The sequence below is a fragment of the Bufo bufo genome, chromosome 9 (assembly GCF_905171765.1).
Source record: "Bufo bufo chromosome 9, aBufBuf1.1, whole genome shotgun sequence".
Lineage (NCBI taxonomy): Eukaryota > Metazoa > Chordata > Amphibia > Anura > Bufonidae > Bufo > Bufo bufo.
Genome location: NC_053397.1, coordinates 141760032 through 141782319, shown reverse-complemented (window position 1 = coordinate 141782319; position 22288 = coordinate 141760032). Strand labels below are relative to the sequence as shown.

The 22288-nt window shown below is 40.9% G+C and overlaps 1 protein-coding gene across 1 annotated transcript in view; it reads right to left on the bottom strand.

The window, feature by feature from the left end:
• L3MBTL2 (L3MBTL histone methyl-lysine binding protein 2) overlaps nucleotides 1–22288 on the bottom strand; it is an 837765-nt gene that overhangs the window by 93514 nt on the left and 721963 nt on the right. Inside the window, exon 15 of the mRNA XM_040406869.1 lies at nucleotides 16793–16858. Coding sequence (XP_040262803.1) covers nucleotides 16793–16858 — 66 coding nt within the window. The remainder of the gene's footprint in view (nucleotides 1–16792; nucleotides 16859–22288) is intronic.

The following is a 22288-nucleotide window of genomic DNA, read 5'->3' as shown; positions in this document are numbered from 1 at the left end:
AGTTCTACTTTACACCAGTTTGATAAATGACCCCACACGTTTTTGTTTGGTGATTTTTTTTATTTTTCATGTCACTATCTATATTTTAAAAATATCCTAAAATCCTGTTTTCATACTGCCCACTAAGGCACTATTTCTTGGTCTGTACAGTTCACTTTTCTGTAGTGTCCTCCTTATTATTACATGCAGGATATAATATATACACATACATACAGTACTGTGCAAAGGTTTTAGGAAGATGTGGAAAAAGTAAGAATGGGTTGAAAAATAGTTTATCAACTAACATAATGCAAAGTGAATGAAGAAACAATAAATCTAAGTCAAATCAATACTTGTGTGATGACCCTTCAAAACAGCTCCAATTCTTCTAGGTACACTTACACAGTTTTTAAAGGAACTTGGCAGGGAGGTTGTTTCAAACATCTTGGAGTACTAACCACAGATCTTCTGTGGATATAGGCTTGCCCTAATCCTTCTGTCTCTTTATATAATCTGAGAAGGCACAAGGTGCCATAGTAGACGATAGATACGTGTCACCGAGGTGCCTGGCCTCGGTGAAATGAACTAGTAACGTTTTGTCAGTAACCCTAGGTTACTGACACTTGTTAGTAGTAGTTTAGCTGCTGGATGCAGCTGATCCGGGCTGCGTTTCATTGGAGTAGTCAAAGAGCAGTGGGATGACTACTCTCACGTATCCAGACCAGGTTTTGGCTGGCCTATCTAAGCTAGGAAGCCCAGGAGAGCTGGAGGTGTGGTTCCTAGTCTGGAAGTGTGATAAAATGGGAGTACAGCTGTGTGGAGTATTTCAGCGGAGAAGCCTGTAATTGCCAAGTCTTTTCCCCCTCAAGCTGGTGGTGGAAACCAGGAACTACAGAGGGCTGTAAGTCAGACCACTTCACATGGACTGTGTTTTTTGTATGTTTACATGCTGAAGTAAGCAAGTATTTGTTGAGTCAGTTTTGGACAAAATAAAAAGACAATTGTTTGAACTATATCTGAAGTCACCATTTGAGCTGATCGCCACAAATTGGTGGAGGATGCGTGCATAAACTCGCGGACGAACTACATGTCCTGGGTCAAAGCCGCAACACAGAGCCAAACCAAGTCATCCGCCATGGAGGAGGTGATTAAAGGGGTTCTCTGGGAATTAAGAAATTGAAAATACTTAAATATTACTTTCTAATAAATGTATTCCCAAATACCTTTCATTAGTTAGAGTGGCTAGTTTGGTCTATGGAGCAATCACTGGGAGAAATAAAATGGCCGCTGTCCTGCCAGTACACACAGAACCTGTCCTAATCACACAGGAGGACAAGATACTTCCCAACACTAAGCTGAAGAGCTGCCTCAACCTCCTCTCTGGTCTGTGGGAATGGAAATGATAGGAGACATGAAGTACAGAGAGGAGGGTGGGGGTAATGAGCAGCAGCACTTGTATGCAGTCTCCATTACCACAGCTCGATATCGCCACAGTCTGTACTGTCCGTCCTCTCTGTACTTAGTGTCTCCTCTGAACTAAATTCACCAGAGATTCAGCTAAAGTTCTTATCAGTTGTATTCAGGATCATAATTAGAGATTAGCAAATTTCAAATTTAGAAATTAGCTCACGCTTCGTTTACTGGTTTACTCTCCTGCATAACGGAAACGGGACGGATCCGTTATGCAGCTCATAGACTTCTATTATGACGGAATGAATAACGGAATGCCTCTATAGGCATTCCGTTATGCATTCTGTCATATAATTGCGTTATGGTCCATGGTAACGGAATCCATAATGCAATTCACCTTTTACCACAAAACGAATCACAAACGAATTTCACAACCGGAAATTCGCTCATCTCTAATCATAATCACTGACAAAAAGAGAAGGGAGGAGGATGAGACAGCTCTTTACCTCAGTGTTGTGAATTAACTTGTCCTCCTGTGTGATTAGGACAGGTTTTGTGTGAACTAATATAACAGCGGGCAATTTGTTTCCCCTGATAATTGCTCCTCCGACAAAACGAGCCATAATATATAATGAAAGGTATCTGGAAATATATTTATTATGAAGTAATATTTAAGTATTTTCATTTTCTTAATTCCCGGAGGACCCCTTTAAGCACCTGGTGCAGGCAAACTTACAGCGACAGCAGATGAGTGCCCAGCAACAGAAGGCGCATACAGAGGCCATGCAAGCCCAGCAGGAGACCAACAAACTGCTCATCCAGCAGTCCAACTCCGCCCACTCAGGATGATGGTCATCGTGTCAGGAGGACTGTGAGAGCAGCCTTGCAGAAGATGACACTGGAGGATGACATCGAGGCTTTCCTCACTGTGTTCGAGCGGGTGGCTGACCGGGAGAAGCTACCGCTGGATCTGTGGGCCGAAGTCCTGGCCCCGTATTTAACTGGAGAGCCCCAAATGGCATATTATGATCTTGTCCTGCAGGAAGCTAAAGAGTACCCCAATTTAAAAGCTGAGATTCTGGCATGGCTTGGCGTTACCATGGCGGTTGGGGCCCAGAGGGTACAGTACTGGGCCTATAGCCTGGACAAACCTCAGAAATCCCAGCTGTTTGACTTGCTACATCTAGTTCAGAAGAAGTTGCAGCCAGAGATCTGCTCCCCGGCTGAAATGGTGGAGCGTGTGTCATGGACGGGTTCATGCACTCCCTTCCCCAATCCATCCAGTGCTGGGTTGCACAGGGTGACCCCCAGATGGCAGATGACCTGGTGGGACTGGTGGAGAGATTCCATGCTATGGAGAAGTCCCTGGGCATTCCAGACAACCTGAATTCACCCTATTGGGGGTCCTAAAAGACTCAGACAGTTAGAGACTGGGGGCCAAGCCCACTCGAGAGGGTCAAGGGGATGCCAGATCCAGAGAACGAAGGAATTCCTCGGGAAATCATTTTCTGGAGATGTTGGGCCCTGGGTCACATGGTAGCCCAGTGTCCCCTCACCACAGAGCCCATGGACTTTTCTGTGGGCTGGCACAGTTCCCTCTTCGCACAGCCAGTTTGCAGAGCCATACCAACCAAGGGGGAGGGACCCCAGATGTGTACACTAACAATCAATGGGAATCTTGTCTCAGGACTGTTGGACTTGGCCTCGCTTCCTGATGTGTTGACCCCTGGGAAAAATCTGAAGGTCATGTGTATTCACGGGGACACCAGAGTTTACCCGGTGGCACAGGTTACTCTGGAGACAGTCTGGGGTACCCTGACGCACAATGTGGGGGTGGTGAAACGCTTACTGCATGATGCTATTATTGGTCGTGACTGCCCCCTGTTCTGGGACCTGTGGGCAAAGACAACTATGCCAAATCACCCAGAAGGTCCAGGTGTCACGGTGGGGAGTGGGAGAAACTCCCCACCGTAAAATGTCGGGAATTTGGAAACAAGGCCTGGATAATGGGATCAGGGAGCAGGTCACCTCCTAAAGCGTCCCTAATCTTCGCCCTGACCTCCTAACTGTATGAGCGGACCCAAAAGGTAGGAGGGCTCATGCACCGGAACCTCAGACCCTCACTGGGCCTGATGATCCCTGGGATAAAAGTCAGGAAAAGGAGACTACTAGTTCATCCACAACATGGATGAACCGGAGTCTCCAGCAGGCCTAACAGCAAGGAGAGGAACAGACAGCAGCAGAGGACAAACTTGACAGGTGCACAATGTCACTTACCTGCCCACAATAACAGAAAGGAACGAGTCATCCGCACCACAACCACTGGATCCTGTGAAAAGCACTGAAGCCCAAACACACAAATGAGGACTCAGTAACAACACCAAACACAGGAGCAGTAGTAACTGCCTGGACCACCATGCGGCAGGATGCATGGTGGACCCAGACAGCGCTGCTTAACCGAGTTGTAGTTCCCCCTCCAGAGAACCCCAGGGACCGGAGGTATAGCCAATCAAGGGAATATCTAGCATACATGCTGGACAACAACAAATAACAGATTAGACATCTAACTAAAAACTAGACATAACAAATCTCCAAATCAAACCCACACCAAACTTAACAACAGATAGGGTAGAAAAAGGACAAAGAGGAGACAAAGGGATGACATCGATGTAAAACTAGGATGGCCCTCAGATAGCATCCGAGAAAGGAGCAAGCTCCTTCACATACCAAGGCAGACATAACAATGATCTCAGTCTCACAGCAACAGTATATGAAGAGACCCGAGGCCACACCCAGCTCTACATTGCTCACACCTTAACCCCGTGCACACCAGAAAGGAAGGGCAACAGTCCTAAAGGGAAAGCACACACGCATGCAATACAACATGTTGCCACCGGCAACAAACATGCGCGAAGAAAGTGTTAAGGCAACCTACCACCAAGCCGTGACACCAGGCAACCCGATGCGTGGAAGTCATGAGGTAACCCAGGAGTTCCCTCCAACTGTCCTGCTAGGGGACAATGAGGAAGAGGCTACCACAGAGGAAAATGTCCCCGACTTGGAGGTGTCCCGGGGAAATTTTGGTACGGCCCATCTCTGAGATTTGTCCTTGAAAGGGACACTTGAGAATGTGGTGGTCCTTAATGGGATTCCCCAGGAGCCCGGGACCGACCATCGGTTTCCACACTTTGCCCTGAATCTGGGCCTTTCATACCGGGTAACCAAGATACGGGATGAAGTGGTAGAGAAGCTACTAGTCCCGGGACCATATAGACGTATGGTTATGAATATGGCCCACTCCCATGTGTTGGGTGGTCACCTAGGTGCAGACAAAACACTCCAGAGGGTCTACAATTATTTTATTGGCCAGGATGTTACAGAGAGATTAGGGATTTCTGTCAATCTTGTCCAGTTTGCCAGGTCACTTCCCCGGTAGCCCACTACCATAGCCCTCTGGTCCCATTACCAATCGTTGAGGTCCCCTTTGAAAGGATAGCAATGGACCTGGTAGGGGCGTTGGTGAAGTCAGCTAGGGAGCATCAGTACATCCTCGTAATCGTTGACTACGCTACCTGTTACCCAGAAGCTGTTCCCCTATGGAACCACTCGTCCAGAAATATTGGCCAGGAATTGTTCTATGTCTCCTCCCGAATGGGAATTCCCAAGGAGATTTTCACAGACCAGGGAACACCGTTTATGTCAAAGGTGATTAGGGAACTGTGCAAAATTTTAAGTGTCACTCAGCTGCGTACGTCGGTCTACCATCCTCAGATGAATGGCATTGTGGAGCATTTAATAAGACCCTAAAGGACATGCTGAGGTAGGTGATAGAGAAGGATGGGCGGGACTGGGAATGTCTTCTACCATACCCATTGTTCTCTATAGGGTCAACTATAGGGTACACCAGCCAGGGAAAAAGAAACCCTTTCAGATCTACTATTTCAATTTGATCAAACCCTGGAAGGAGAGAGACCCACCTGAAGCTGTGGTAAGATTTCAGAGACCCTATCCCCCTCCCAAAAACAGTAGTGTAGGGAACTGCTGCAGAGGAATAAGGATCTCTTCACGGAAAACCCCAGGCGTACCAATGTGATAGAACATGAGATCCTCATGGATCAACAAGTGAATGTGAACTTAAAACCGTATGGGATCCCTGGAGCTCGCCAGAAGGTCATTTCCAAGGAGGTCCAGAGTAGGATAGAGCTAAGGGTGATTGAGAGGTCTAAAAGTGGGTGGTCCAGCCCCATAGTGAAAGGGACAAAACAAAACGGCGAGTGGAGATTCTGCAATGACTACCCCCCCAGAAAGGCTGTACAGCAGTATACAGTGCTGTACACCCTTAGTGCAGGGCTGATCGAGGTCTGTGATCGAACGCTTCCTGATCTGTATACACAGCGCTCATTGAGTGCTGTGTATACAGCAATCTAGAAGGCAGGGACACCAAGAAACGGTCCCTGCCTTCTCTCTGGGTTGCCCTGCTGTCACTGACAACGGGCTCCCTGCTCGGCAGCTGCAAGATTAGCGTGCAGCTGCCATCTCTGAATGGACGTTCCAGAACGTCCATTCAGAGATAAACGACCGCCCATAGGACGTTTATAGTCAATGGGCGGTCGGGAAGTGGTTAATGAAATACATTGCAGAGCTTCTCTAATGGCTTGATCTGTAGACGTTATTTCTAGTTCTAGGACAGTTCATAAATGCTCGACCTAAATTCTTGCCAGTTTAAAAAAATTATATATAAGGATGAGGCAGAGGCGTGGTCAGACAGGCAAAAGGTCAGGGCAGGCGGCACAGGTTAGGCAATCCAGATCAGCAACAGGAGAGTCAAGCCAAGCAGGTAGGGATATAAAAGATAGCAGAGTCCAGGAATACAGATACGAGTCAGGGACACAAGAACAGAAGCGGAGTACAGGAACCTCAGCAGTACACAAGGACCTTGACACTGAGGCATCTGGCAAGGGGGCTGAGCCCCTTATATATGCGCAGGAGGGCTAGGATAGGTCAGCGATGTCACATGACCTAACCCATGAAGCCCAGGAAGTGACATGCGCCGGCCCTTAAGGAAGTGCTGCAGGAAACAAACAGCAAGCATGCTGTGGCAAGGGCTAAGAGCAAACTGTGGAGCGGATCCCAGAACAACAGCACCCACACAGACAGAGCCCAGCACTGCAGAGGTGAATGTGAAGCACCGGCCTCAGATCACCGTTGAATACGGCACCCGGGATCGCGACGCACAGCAGCTGCTGTTACAGCTCCAGATTTATTCTGCAGCATGACAAGGACCACAAACATACAGCCCATGTCATAATGGACTATATTCAGCATAGAAAAGAACATGTAGTCCTGAAAGTGATGATAGGGCCTCCTACAGATTATTTGAACACACAGAAAGATGTTAGCAAACCCCCTTTTGAGAAGTTCTTTTCTTTCAAAAGCTGTGTAATTAGAAGAACGGATGCTGTTTTGAAGGCAAGGTGGTCATGCCAAATATTGATTTTATTTTATTTCCTTGTTCATTCACTTTACATTTTGTTAGTGTTGTGTGAGGTCTTAATTTATGTCAACATTTTTGTCTAGAATATTTGGAACATAAAATATAACACTTAAGATATATTTGTCACCGCCAGCTCTGTGAGAAGATCTGGCAGACATTCTTCTCTACCTGTTGTATGATGTTCTTTGTTTTGGTTTCACTTTCTCATCTCCTTTCCTTCTCCCAGCTGTCACCTATTTGCACTGATTGTCTCCCTTTATATTCCCTCCCATACTGCCTCACTTTGCGGTTTATACTTCTTCCTGGATTGTGTTCACTGCTGGAGGCTGCTTCTCCTGATTCCTCAGATAAGTCTATTTCCTTTATTTGTGTTCCTTGCTGGCTTGATTGTAGGTGACCCTGACTCCGTCCATATTAGGTGCAGGGATTCAGTGGTCGTGTCCCCTCACTATTATAGGGTTTTCAGGTGTCACATAGTATAAGGTACGAGGGCATGCAATCGTCTACCATAAAAACCTTAGCATGGGCATAGCAGTCAGGGAGAGCTCCAGTGGTTTTATAGGGCTCACCCATATGCTCGTTAGTTTGGGATCAAGCCAGTCGGATGTTTATTTATAAGTTCCAGCTTTCTGCAACACCATCCGTGACAATATTATTTTTTTAAACTGGCAAGAATTTAGGTCGAGCATTTATGAACTGTCCTAGAACTAGAAATAAGGTCTACAGATCAAGCAATTAGAGCAGCTCTGCAATGTATTTTATTAACACTTCCCGACCGCCCATTGACTATAAACGTCCTATGGGCGGTCGTTTATCTCTGAATGGACGTTCTGGAATGTCCATTCAGAGATGGCAGCTGCACGCTAATCTTGCAGCTGCCGAGCAGGGAGCCCGTTGTCAGTGACAGCAGGGCAACCCAGAGAGAAGGCAGGGACCGTTTCTTGGTGTCCCTGCCTTCTAGATCGCTGTATACACAGCGCTCAATGAGCGCTGTGTATACAGATCAGGAAGCGCTCGATCACAGACCTCGATCAGCCCTGCACTGAGGGTGTACAGCACTGTATACTGCTGTACAGCCTTTCTGGGGGGTGTATTTCCCCTGTAACTGGGGCTATTATGTCAGCCCCAGTTACAGGAGAAATCAATAGTGGGGGGAAAAAAAAGTGAAGTTAAATGTCCCCCAGAGGTCTTGTATGACCTTATGGGGGATGCAAACTGTAAAATGAAAAATAAAAAAATAAAAAATAAAGTGTTTTATTAACCCCTTAAGGACTCAGCCCTATTTCACCTTAAGGCCATTTTTTGCAAATCTGACCAATGTCACTTTAAGTGCTGATAACTTTAAAACGCTTTTACTTATCCAGGCCATTCTGAGATTGTTTTTTCGTCACATATAGTTCTTCATGACGCTAGTAAAATGAAGTAAAAAAAATCATTTTTATTTATAAAAAAAATACCAAATTTAACAAATATTTGTAAAAAATAGCAATTTCCAAGTTTCAATTTCTCTACTTTTATAATACATAGTAATACCTCCAAAAATAGTTATTACTTTACATTCCCCATATGTCTACTTCATGTTTGGATCATTTTGGGAATGATATTTTATTTTTGGGAATGTTACAAGGCTTAGAAGTTTAGAAGCAAATCTTGAAATTTTTCAGAAATGTTCAAAAACCCAATTTATAGGGACCAGTCCAGGTCTGAAGTCACTTTGCGAGGCTTACATAATAGAAACCACGCAAAAATGACCCCATCTAAGAAACTACACCCCTCAAGGTATTCAAAACTGATTTTACTAACGTTGTTAACCCTTTAGGTGTTCCACAAGAGTTATTGGCAAATGGAGATGAAATTTAAAAATTTAAATTTTTTGGCAAATTTTCCATTTTAATCCATTTTTCCCAGTAACAAAGCAAGGGTTAACAGCCAAACAAAACTCAATATTTATGGCCCTGATTCTGTAGTTTATAGAAAAACACCATATGTGGTCATAAACCGCTGTACAGGCACACGGCAGGGTGCAGAAGGAAAGGAATGCCATACGGTTTTTGGAAGGCAAATTTTGCTGGACTGTTTTTTTTGAAACCATGTCCCATTTGAAGCCCCCCTGATGCACCCCTAGAGTAGAAACTCCAAAAAAGTGACCCCATTTTAGAAACTACGGGATAGGGTGGTAGTTTTGTTGGTACTAGTTTAGGGTACATATGATTTTTGGTTGCTCTGTATTACACTTTTTGTGAGGCACAGTAACAAGAAATAGCTGTTTTGGCACCGTTTTTATTTTTTGTTATTTACAACATTCATCTGACAGGTTAGATCATGTGATATTTTTATAGACCAGGTTGTCACGGATGCAGCGATACCTAATATGTATACTTTTTTTTAATTTATGTAAGTTTTACACAATGATTTCTTTTTTGAAACAAAAAAAAATCATGTTTTAGTGTTTCCATAGTCTGAGAGCCATAATTTTTTCAGTTTTTGGGCGATTACCTTGGGTAGGGTATGATTTTTGCGGGATGAGATGATGGTTTTATTGGCACTATTTTGGGGTGCGTGTGACTTTTTGATCGCTTGCTGTTACACTTTTTGTGATGTCAGGTGACAAAAAATGTTTTTTTTTTACACCGTTTTTATTTTTTACGGTATTCACCTGAAGGGTTAGGTCATGTGATATTTTTATAGAGCAAGTTATTACGGACGCTGCGATACCTAATATGTATACTTTTTTTTATTTATGTAAGTTTTACACAATGATTTCTTTTTTGATTACTTTGGGTAGGGTATGATTTTTGCGGCATGAGATGACTGTTTTATTGGCACTATTTTGGGGTGCATATGACTTTTTGATCGCTTGCTATTACACTTTTTGTGATGTAAGGTGACAAAAAATGGTTTATTTAGCACAGTTTTTATTTTTTATTTTTTACGGTGTTTATCTGAGGGGTTAGGTCATGTGATATTTTTATAGAGCCGGTCGATACCTAATATGTATACTTTTTTTTTATTTATGTAAGTTTTGCACAATAATATCATTTTTGAAACAAAAAAAATATGATGTTTTAGTGTCTCCATATTCTGAGCCATAGTTTTTTTATTTTTTGGGCGATTGTCTCAGGTAGGGGCTCATTTTTTGTGGGATGAGGTGACGGTTAGATTGGTACTATTGTAGTGGGCAAACGCCTTTTTGATCGCTTGCTGTTGTACTTTTTGTGATGTAAGGTGACAAAAAATTGTTTATTTAGCAGTTTTTATTTTTTACGGTGTTCATCTGAGGGGTTAGGTCATGTGATATGTTTATAGAGCCGGTTGTATACTTTTTTTTATCCCCCTACCTTTTACCAATTTTTTTTAACTTAATTTGGGGAAAATGACGTTTTTGTTTATTTTCACTTGAAATTTTTAATTTTTTGGGGGGGGGGGGGACTTTATTTTTTAAACTTTTTTTTTACAAAATTTTTTTGTCCCACTTTGGGACTTCAACTTTTGGGGGTCTAATCGCTTTTACAATGCATTCCAATACTTCTGTATTGGAATGCATTGGCTGTATGAGTAATACTGTGTGTATTACTCATACAGCTTCCGGCCTGTGAGATCCAGGGGGCTGGATCTCACAGGCTCTTCACCGGAAGGCAGTGTGATGCCTTAGACATTGCGCTGCCTTCCATGCCATCGGGTCCCCCCCTTCAGCCGCCATCGGGTCCCCCCCTTCAGCCTGAATTGACCTGCGGTTTGCGGCGATCGCCGACACGGGGGGGTCAAGGGACCCCCCCCGGCGTTGTGACAGGATGTTGCGATTAACCCCCGCCGCACCGCAATCGCAATTTAAACTTAGGACGTACCAGTACGCCCTGAGTCTTTAAGGACTTGGGAAACAGGGCGTACCGGTACGCCCTAAGTCCTTAAGGGGTTAAAAAAAAAGGTTTCACATGTAAAAAAATTAAAATTCCCCAATTAAGTAATTTAAAAAAATGTTATTTATAAATAAAATTTATCACATGATCCACCCAGTCCGATAAACACTATTGAAAATAAAACAAAAAAAAACGTGTTACGAAAAGCCATTTTTGTCACCTTACATCACAAAAAGTGAAATACCAAGTAATCAAAAAGGCGTATGTCCCACAAAATTGTACCAATAAAGCTGTCACCTCATCATGCAAAAAATGAGCCCGTACATAAGAAAATCGCTCAAAAAATAAAAAAGACTATAGCTCTCAGAACATGGAGACATTAAAACATCATTTTTTTTATTTAAAAAATGATATTATTGTGTTAAAGTAAAATAAATAAAAAAAGTATACATATTAGCTATCGGCTCGTCGGTAAAAAACTGCTCTATAAAAATATCACACGTCCTAACCCCTCAGGTGAACACTGTAAAAATAAATAAATAAAACTGTGCTAAAAAAAATATTTTTTTGGTCACCTTGCCCCATAAAGTGTAATAATGAATGATCAAAAAATCATATGTACCCAAAAATGGTACCAATAAAAACGTGAACTCTTCGTGCAAAAAATGAGCCCCTGCACAAGACGAATGACAGAAAAATAAAAAAATATGGCGTTCAGAAAATGGAGACAAAAACATAATTTTTTTCAAAAATGCTTTATTATGTAAAACTGAAACAAACAAAGTAGACATACTTTATATCATTGCGTCCGTAACAACCTGCTCTATAAAAGTAGCACATGATCTACCCTGTCAGATGAATGTTGTAAAAAATAAAAAGTGGCAAAACAGCCATTTTTTGGTTACCTTGCCTCAATTTCTTTTTAATATAGAGCAATTAAAAATCATATGTACCCCAAAATAGTACCATTAAAACTGGCACCTTATCCCCTAGTTTCCAAAATGGGGTCACTTTTTGGGAGTTTCTACTGTAAGGATGCATCAGGGGGGCTTCAAATGGAACATGGCATCTAAAAACCGCAAAAAATGAGCCCCTATCTGAGACAATCGCCCAAAAAATAAAAAAACTAGAATATGGAGAAAATAAAACATAATTTTTTTTGTTTCAAAAATTATATTATTGTGTAAAACGTACATGAATAAAAAAAAGTATACATATTAGGTATCGCCGCGTCCGTATCAACCGGTTCTATAAAAATATCACATGACCTAACCCCTCAGATAAACACCGTAAAAAATAAAAACTGTGCTAAATAAACCATTTTTTGTCACCTTACATCACAAAAAGTGTAATAGCAAGCGATAAAAAAGTCATATGCACCCCAAAATAGCGCCAATCAAACCGTCATCTCATCCCGCAAAAAATGAGACCCTACCTAAGATAATCGCCCAAAAACTGAAAAAACTATGGCTCTCAGAATATGGAGATACTAAAACATGATTTAATTTTTTTTTGTTTCAAAAATGATATTATTGTGTAAAACTTACATAAATAAAAAAAAGTATACATATTAGGTATCGCCGCGTCCGTATCGACCGGCTCTATAAAAATATCACATGACCTAACCCCTCAGATGAACACCGTAAAAATAAAAAATAAAAACTGTGCTAAATAAACCATTTTTTGTCACCTTACATCACAAAAAGTGTAATAGCAAGCGATCAAAAAGTCATATGCACCCCAAAATAGTGCCAATAAAACGGTCATGTCATCCCGCAAAAATTATACCCTACCCAAAGTAATCGCCCAAAAAACTGAAAAAATTATGGCTCTCAGACTATGGAAACACTAAAACATGATTTTTTTTGCTTCAAAAATGAAATCATTGTGTAAAACTTACATAAATAAAAAAAGTATACATATTAGGCATCGCAGCGTCCGTAATAACTTGCTCTATAAAAATATCACATGATCTAACCTGTCAGATGAATGTTGTAAATAACAAAAGATAAAAACTGTGCCAAAGCAGCTATTTCTTGTTACCTTGCCTCACAAAAAGTGTAATATAGAGCAACCAAAAATCATATGTACCCTAAACTAGTACCAACAAAACTGCCACCCTATCCCGTAGTTTCTAAAATGGGGTCACTTTTTTGGAGTTTCTACTCTAGGGGGGCTTCAAATGGGACATGGTGTAAAAAAAAACAGTCTAGCAAAATCTGCCTTCCAAAAACCGTATGGCATTCCTTTCCTTCTGCGCCCTGCCGTGTGCCCGTACTGCGGTTTACGACCACATATGGTGTTTTTCTGTAAACTACAGAATCAGGGCCATAAATATTGAGTTTTGTTTGGCTGTTAATCCTTGCTTTGTTACTGGGAAAAATGGAAAATTTGCGAAAAAATTAAAATTCTGAAATTTCATCTCCATTTGCCAATAACTCTTGTGGAACACCTAAAGGGTTAACAACGTTAGTAAAATCAGTTTTGAATACCTTGAGGGGTGTAGTTTCTTAGATGGGGTCACTTTTATGGAGTTTCTACTCTAGGGGTGCATCAGGGGGGCTTCAAATGGGACATGGTGTCAAAAAAAACAGTCCAGCAAAACCTGCCTTCCAAAAACCGTATGGCATTCCTTTCCTTCTGCACCCTGCCGTGTGCCCATACAGCGGTTTACGACCACATATGGGGTGTTTCTGTAAACTACAGAATCAGGGCCATAAATATTGAGTTTGGTTTGGCTGTTAACCCTTGCTTTGTAACTGGAAAAAAATTATTAAAATGGAAAATCTGCCAAAAAAGTGAAATTTTGAAATTGTATCTCTATTTTCCATAAATTCTTGTGGAACACCTAAAGGGTTAACGACGTTTGTAAAAGCAGTTTTGAATACCTTGAGGGGTGTAGTTTCTAGAATGGGGTAATTTTTTGGTGGTTTCTATTATGTAAGCCTCGCAAACTGACTTCAGACTTGAACTGGTCCCTAAAAATTGGGTTTTTGAAAATTTCTGAAAAATTTCAAGATTTGCTTCTAAACTTCTAAGCCTTGTAACATCCCCAAAAAATAAAATATTCCCAAAATGTTCCAAACATGAAGTAGACATATGGGTAATGTAAAGTAATAACAATTTTTGGAGTTATTACTATGTTTTATAGAAGTAGAAAATTTGAAACTTGGAAATTTGAAATTTTTTCCAAATTTTTGGTAAATTTGGTATTTTTTTATAAATAAAAATGAATTTTTTTGACTTAATTTTACCAGTGTCATGAAGTACAATATGTGACGAAAAAACAATCTCAGAATGGCTTAGATAAGTGAAAGCATTTTAAAGTTATCAGCACTTAAAGTGACACTGGTCAGATTTGCAAAAAATGGCCAAGTCCTTAAGGGGTTAATAAAGACTACCCGCAAAGGTAAGTAGAATGCAATAATAAAAAATGCCTTCTCCAAAGGTGTTCATAGCCTTTAAAGGCTATGATAAGAATATGGCTTAAATAAGTGTTTAGGAGGTGAGGAGATCACACATGAGCGATTAGATGACAGGATTTAAAAAAAACATTAGATGACAGGATTCAAAGAAAACAGAAAGTGACATCTTGCAGACAGATTGATTTTTAACCTCTATAATAAGGACCAAATGAAAAAAAATATTTTTAGCCCAAAATGAGTAAAATATAATAATTAAAAAATGCCCCCAAAGGTGTATATAGCTTTTAATAAGGACTATTTTCATTAAAAATAATTGTTCTTATTTCTGTGAGAGAAACTTTTAGTTTACTTTTTTATTGTAATACATTGGAATGCTAGTACAATGCATTACTGCCTGTCCATGTAAAATCAGGGGGCACAGCATCCAAAGGTTTAAACAAGCAGAATCCGAGCTTTCTTTGATCATGGTTGATACACAACAGTAGTTCCAACCTGCATGCAGTAAAAACTAGAGGGTGTTTATAGAAGAACAACACAATTGTTATTTAAGTCCTGATAAGTAAAGGCACAGAACTGAAGTGATATACTTTTCTCCCATGACTGTATCTGCCAGTAATGGACAGTACTCTGTGTGGTCAGACTAGTCACCCATACACAAACACTGATCCTGTTTCTTATACGCTACAGTGTGCTTCCTATACTAAGCACATAGCACTTATACCTGGAATACTGTACCAATACATGCAAACAGGTACACACTAAAACGCATAATTCTTTGCTGGACTCAAAATAGAACAACAGACAAGTCAGACACAGTTAGTTGGTTATTAGTCTCAGGACTAAGGGTCCATTCACACATCCGTAGGTGTTTTGCGGTCCGCAAATTGCGGATCTGCAAAACACGGACACCGGCAATGTGCGTTCAGCATTTCGCGGACTGCATATCGTCGGCACTATAATAGAAAATGCCTTTTCTTGTCCGCAGTTGCGGACAAGAATAGGACATGTTCTATTTTTTTCGAGAACGAAATTGCGGATCCGGAAGTGCGGATGCGGACAGCACATAGTGTGCTGTCCGCATCCGTTCCGGCCCCATTGAAAATGAATGGGTCCATATCCGTTCCGCAAAATTGCGTAACGGATGTGGACCCAAGTTGCGGACGTGTGAATGGACCCTAAATCTAGTTGCTACACCAAAAGATAGGGTAGATTGTGTGTGGTGCAGTTTGTGTGTGGTTTCAGATTGCAAATTATATGGTCCAACAAAGCTGATGCATAACTGACTTAAACTTGTATTAGACTCGCCAATTGTCGGCCAGTTTATCGTTAACGAGCGTTTGCAGGAACGCTTGTTAGTGATGATCTTTCAGTCTAATACTGCCCTATAGGCTGATTTTAATTAGGTGGAACCTACACTCCTTGAAGTGTATGGTAGCCGTCATGGCACCTAACAGGTAGAATTTAGTGTTAGGAACCCGTCTAACAGAGATCGCCTTGACGTGCGGCAGACGGGCTCAAATAATTTTGTACAAAACGATTTGCCAAGTATCTCTCACTTATAGTGTAGCACTTGTAATTATTATGCAATTTTGTACTCTATATTGCAGTGAGTTGTCGCATTGCATGTTTTTGTCTTTTAGTCTTATACTGCCGCCAATTACCCGATAAACAAGCATTGGCAATAGGAATCTTTCAGCATGCTTAAAAATCTTTGTTTGCCAGCTGCAGATCGTCCTGTGTAATCACGATCTGCTGCCATCAAACAACTAGACAGCATGGAGACGAGCGATTGCATAACGATCGCTCATCCCCATGCTATGGATGAAATCGCTACATATACTGTAAGAGCAGGGGTCTCCTCCGCTAGCGTGCAGGCAATTGTCGGGAAGAAACGCTTCCTTCCCGACAATCACTTGCATAATTGGGCTGTGTAATACAGTCTGTAGACTTTCACACAATCAGTGTTTTATCAGTCATTTCCATCAGTGATTGGGAACCAAAACCAGGAGTGGAGGCTACACAAAGATAAAGTATAATGGAAAGATCTGTACCTGGTTTTGGCTCACAATCACTGATGAAGATCTCTGTTCATACATTGACCAAACATTGCCAGTAAAAGCAGCATTACACTAGTGGTCACAGTGACTACAGCAAATCTCTGTATAAGAGAAGTCAGGGCAAGAACGATCGAGTTAATCACTTTGATGTCTTCATTTTCAGAATGGGATGTCCAGTGATATCGGTCAACTGAACTGGAATCTGGTTTCAAAGACTAAAATCTAACAGATAGTTTGCAAGCTTAGTAACCTCCTTAGGTCGGGTTGCTTAGAATTTTTTGCACATATACAACAATGCATGTGAATAGGATTTTCTTTCCCATGCTGCAGTGTGAATATAAGGATTTCAAACATTTTATAATTCTAAAAATCAGCATCATGCCCCATCTAGTATGGATATTTTGTGAAATTCATTTCAACTGAAATGGAAATACCACACAGAACTTCTGTAGATGTCCACTCTGTTTTATCATAAATTCAATTTGGAACACTTAGCAGTTCCTGAATAATATGATTTTGCCTATAACTCACCTTGGTAGGAAGAAAACATATAATACAGTACATACTTACGTCTCTTTCCAAATACTTTCTTTTTTTTCTTGATTTCTTTAGGTTTTCGTATCTCCTCTGGTTGTTCTGTTAACAGACAAGAAAAACAGCATTTCATAAAAATAGTAATCCATAGAATTTAGTACATCTGGTTAAAGGTGTCCATTTAGATTATCTTGGGCTCTGGTAAAAAAGAGATCCTGCAAAGAAAAAAAAAGTTGTGACAAATGAGACAAGCCAACAGATCTCCAAGGTTCTGTTGACATCTATTAAAGTTACAACATACACTTCATAACTAATCGTGTCTATTTTGGTTTCATCACACTCCTTGTCATTTTGATAACAAGAGTAATTGATACATATAGTGCTATTCTTCCAGTTAAATCTGACAGAATATAAATATTACACAAATGTGAACACAACTTAAACTCTCAAAGACCACTGTTCTAGTCCAAAACAGCCATAAACTATTTAGTAACTCTACATAATGGAGGGTTAACAGCCCCAACAAAAAAGTTGTGTCATTTTTCATGGAAAATAGTGTAGACAGTGACCTGGGGGTGTATTGGAGGGAGGGTCTAAAATTGTTTAAAAGGAAAGGAGTAGGGTAAAAAAATATCCCAAAACCTCTTAATTCTATGTATACTAATGCCAGAAGCCTGACGAATAAAACCGGTGGAAAGGAATTAGCAATGTCTGAGGAGTACTATGACATAGTGGGAATAACTGAGGCACGGCTGGATGACTGGGCAGTTAACATACAGGGTTACAGTTTGCTTAGAAAGGATCGTCAAAACCCCAGAGGGGGAGGGGTCTGCCTTTATGTAAAGTCCTGTCTAAAGCCCACACTCCGGGAAGATATAAGTGAGGGACATGAACATGTGGAGTCACTGTGGGTAGAAATACATGGAGGAAAAAACTATAATAAAATACTAATAGAAGTTTGTTATAAGTAACCTACTATTACAGTCCACAGAAGAAAAATAGATGAGGCAGCAAATCATGAGGTCGTTATTATGGGGGACTTCAACTATCCAAATATAGACTGAGAACCTGAAACCTGTAGATCTCATAAAGGAAACAGGTTCTTGGCAATAACTAAAGATAATTACCTTTCCCAACTGGTTCAGAATCCAACTAGAGGGATGGCCATGCAGGACTTAATATTAACCAATAGACCTGACAGAACAACAGATGTGCAGGATGGGGGACACATGGGAAATAGTGACCGTAAAATAATAACCTTCAAATTGTCACTCAAAGGAGTGTTTCTTCAGGGAGGCACAAAAATAGCAAAATAAAAAAAAGCATAATTAGATCAGCTAAGAGAGGCAATTACCCAATGTCCTCAAAAATAAAAATGCAGCTACAAAATGGGATATTTTTAAAGGCATCCTAAACTCTAATTGTGAGAGGTACAAACCGGATTCCAAAAAAGTTGGGACACTATACAAATCGTGAATAAAAACTGAATGCAATGATGTGGAGGTGCCAACTTCTAATATTTTATTCAGAATAGAACATAAATCACGGAACAAAAGTTTAAACTGAGAAAATGTACCATTTTAAGGGAAAAATATGTTGAATCAGAATTTCATGGTGTCAACAAATCCCCAAAAAGTTGGGACAAGGCCATTTTCACCACTGTGTGGCATCTCCCCTTCTTCTTACAACACTCAACAGACGTCTGGGGACCGAGGAGACCAGTTTCTCAAGTTTAGAAATAGGAATGCTCTCCCATTCTTGTCTAATACAGGCCTCTAACTGTTCAATCGTCTTGGGCCTTCTTTGTTGCACCTTCCTCTTTATGATGCGCCAAATGTTCTCTATAGGTGAAAGATCTGGACTGCAGACTGGCCATTTCAGTACCCGGATCCTTCTCCTACGCAGCCATGATGTTGTGATTGATGCAGAATGTGGTCTGGCATTATCTTGTTGAAAAATGCAGGGTCTTCCCTGAAAGAGATGACGTCTGGATGGGAGCATATGTTGTTCTAGAACCTGAATCTATTTTTCTGCATTGATGGTGCCTTTCCAGACATGCAAGCTGCCCATGCCACATGCTCTCATGCAACCCCATACCATCAGAGATGCAGGCTTCTGAACTGAGCGTTGATAACAACTTGGGTTGTCCTTGTCCTCTTTGGTCCGGATGACATGGCGTCCCAGATTTCCAAAAAGAACTTCGAATCGTGACTCGTCTGACCACAGAACAGTCTTCCATTTTGCCACACTCCATTTTAAATGATCCCTGGCCCAGTGAAAACGCCTGAGCTTGTGGATCTTGCTTAGAAATGGCTTCTTCTTTGCACTGTAGAGTTTCAGCTGGCAACGGCGGATGGCACGGTGGATTGTGTTCACTGACAATGGTTTCTGGAAGTATTCCTGAGCCCATTCTGTGATTTCCTTTACAGTAGCATTCCTGTTTGTGGTGCAGTGTCGTTTAAGGGCCCGGAGATCACGGGCATCCAGTATGGTTTTACGGCCTTGACCCTTACGCACAGAGATTGTTCCAAATTCTCTGAATCTTCGGATGATGTTATGCACAGTTGATGATGATAGATGCAAAGTTGCTCCACTATCTTTCTGCGCAACATTGTGGGAATTGGTGATCCTCTACCCATCTTGGCTTCTGAGAGACACTGCCACTCTGAGAAGCTCTTTTTATACCCAATCATGTTGCCAATTGACCTGATTAGTGTTAATTGGTCTTCCAGCTCTTCGTTATGCTCAAATTTACTTTTTCCAGCCTCTTATTGCTACTTGTCCCAACTTTTTTGGGATTTGTTGACACTGTGAAATTTTGAATCAATGTATTTTTCCTTTAAAATGATACATTTACTCGGATTAAACGTTTGATCTGTCATCTACGTTCTATTACAAATAAAATATTGACATTTGCCACATCCACATCATTGCATTCAGTTTTTATTCACAATTTGTTTAGTGTCCCAACTTTTTTGGAATCCGGTTTGTACATACCTTATGGGAATAAAAGGGTAAGGAACAAGAATAAAAATGTGGATAAAGAGAAATGTAAAGGGAGCAATAAATGACAAAAAGAAAACATTTAAATCACTAAAACAGGAAGGTAGCGAAGAAGCATTGAAAAAAGTAGAATGTGTAAAAGAGAGATATAGTGGGGAAAATAAGTATTTGATACACTAGTGATTTTGCAAGTTTTCCCACATACAAAGAATGGAGAGGTCTGTAATTTGTATTGTAAGTACACTTCAAATGAGAGAGACATCTAAAAAAAAAAATCCAGAAAATCGCACTGTATGATTTTTAAATATTTAATTTGCATTTTATTGCATGAAATAAGTATTTGATACAATATAAAAACAGAATATTTGGTACAGAGGCCTTTCTTTGCAATTACAGAGGTCAGACTTTTCCTAGTTCTTGACCAAATTTGCACACACTGCAGCAGGGATTTTGGCCCACTCCTCCATACAGATCTTCTCCAGATCTTTTAGGTTATGGGGCTGTAGCTGGGCTACATTGAGTTTCAGCTCCCTCCAAAGATTTTCGATTGGATTCAGGTCTGGAGACTGGCTAAGCCACTACAGAAACTTGAAATGCTTCTTTCTTATGGGCGTGCTTTTCTGCGAAATCCTGGCTGTATGTCATTGTCATGACAGAAGACCCAGCCACCATCCATCTTTAAAGCTCTTACTGAGGGAAGGAGGTTGTTGGCCAAAATCTCACGATACATGGTCCCATCCATCCTCCCTTCAATACGGTGCAGTTGTCCTGTCCCCTAGGCAGAAAAGCACCTCCAAAGTATGATGTTTCCACCCCCATGCTTCATGGTTGCAATGTTGTTCTTGGCATTGTACTCATCCTTTTTCTTCCTCCAAACACAGTGAGTGCAGTTGATACCAAAAAGTTCTATTTTGGTCTCATATGACCACATGACCTTCTCCCATGCCTCCTCTGGATCATCCAGATGGTCATTGGTGAACTTGGGTCTGGACATGTGCTGGCGTGAGAAGGGAACCCTTGCGTGCCCTGCAGGATTTTAATCCATGATGGCGGTAGTCTTTGAGACTGTGGTCCCAGCTCTCTTCAGGTCATTGACCAGGTCCTCCCGTGTAGTTCTTGGCTGATTCCTGACCTTTCTCAAAATCATCCTTACCCCACGAGGCGAGATCTTGCATGGAGCCCCAGACCAAGGAAGATTGACAGTCATCTTGATTCTTCCATTTTCTAATTGTTGTCCATTTTCTTATCCAGTTGTTGCCTTCTTACCAAGCTGGTTGCCTATTGTCCTGTAGCGCATCCCAGCCTTGTGCAGGTCTACAATTCTTTCCCTGGTGTCCTTAGACAGCTCTTTAGTCTTGGCCATAGTGGAGAGGTGATTGACTGAGTGTGTGGACAGGTGCTTTTATACAGGTAATGAGTTCAAACATGTGCAATTAATACAGATAATGAGTGCCGAGTAGGAGGGCTTCTTAACTCCTTAGGGACACAGCCTTATTTCACCTTAAGGACCAGGCCATTTTTTGCAAATCTGACCAGTGTCACTTTAAGTGCTGATAACTTTAAAACGCTTTGACTTATCCAGGCCATTCTGAGATTGTTTTTTCGTCACATATTGTACTTCATGACACTGGTAAAATGAAGTAAAAAAAATATATATTTTTTTGCATAAAAAAATACCTAATTTACCAAAAATTTTGAAAAATTAGCAAATTTCAAAAGTTTCAGTTTCTCTACTTCTGTAATACATAGTAATACCCCCAAAAATTGTGATGACTTTACATTCCCCATATGTCTACTTCATGTTTGAATTATTTTGGGAATGATATTTTATTTTTTGGGGATGTTACAAGGCTTAGTTTAGAAGCAAATCTTGAAATTTTTCAGAAATTTACAAAAACCCAATTTTTAGGGACCACTACAGGTCTGAAGTCACTTTGCGAGGCTTACATAATAGAAACCACCAAAAAATGACCCAATTCTATAAACTACACGCCTCAAGGTATTCAAAACTGATTTTACATACGTCGTTAACCCTTTAGGTGTTGCACAAGAGTTATTGGCAAATGGGGAGATTTGCGAATTTTGAGAATTTCATTTTTTTGCCTAATTTTCCATTTTAACCCATTTTTTCCACTAACAAAGCAGGGGGTAAACAGCCAAACAAGACTGTATCTTTATTGTCCTGACTCTGCCGTTTACAGAAACACCCCATATGTGGCCGTAAACTACTGTACGGCCACACAGCAGGGCGTAGAGTGAAAGGTGCGCCGTTTGGTTTTTGGAGGGCTGATTTTTATGGAGCGGTTTATTTACACCGTGTCCTGTTTCAACCCCCCTGATGCACCCCTGGAGTAGAAACTCCCTAAAAGTGACCCCATCTAAGAAACTACACCCCTTAAAATATTCAAAACTGATTTTACAAACTTTTTTAACCCTTTAGGTGTTGCACAAGATTTAATGGAAAATAGAGATACAATTTCAAAATTTAACTTTTTGGGCAGATTTTCCATTTTAATATTTTTTTTCCAG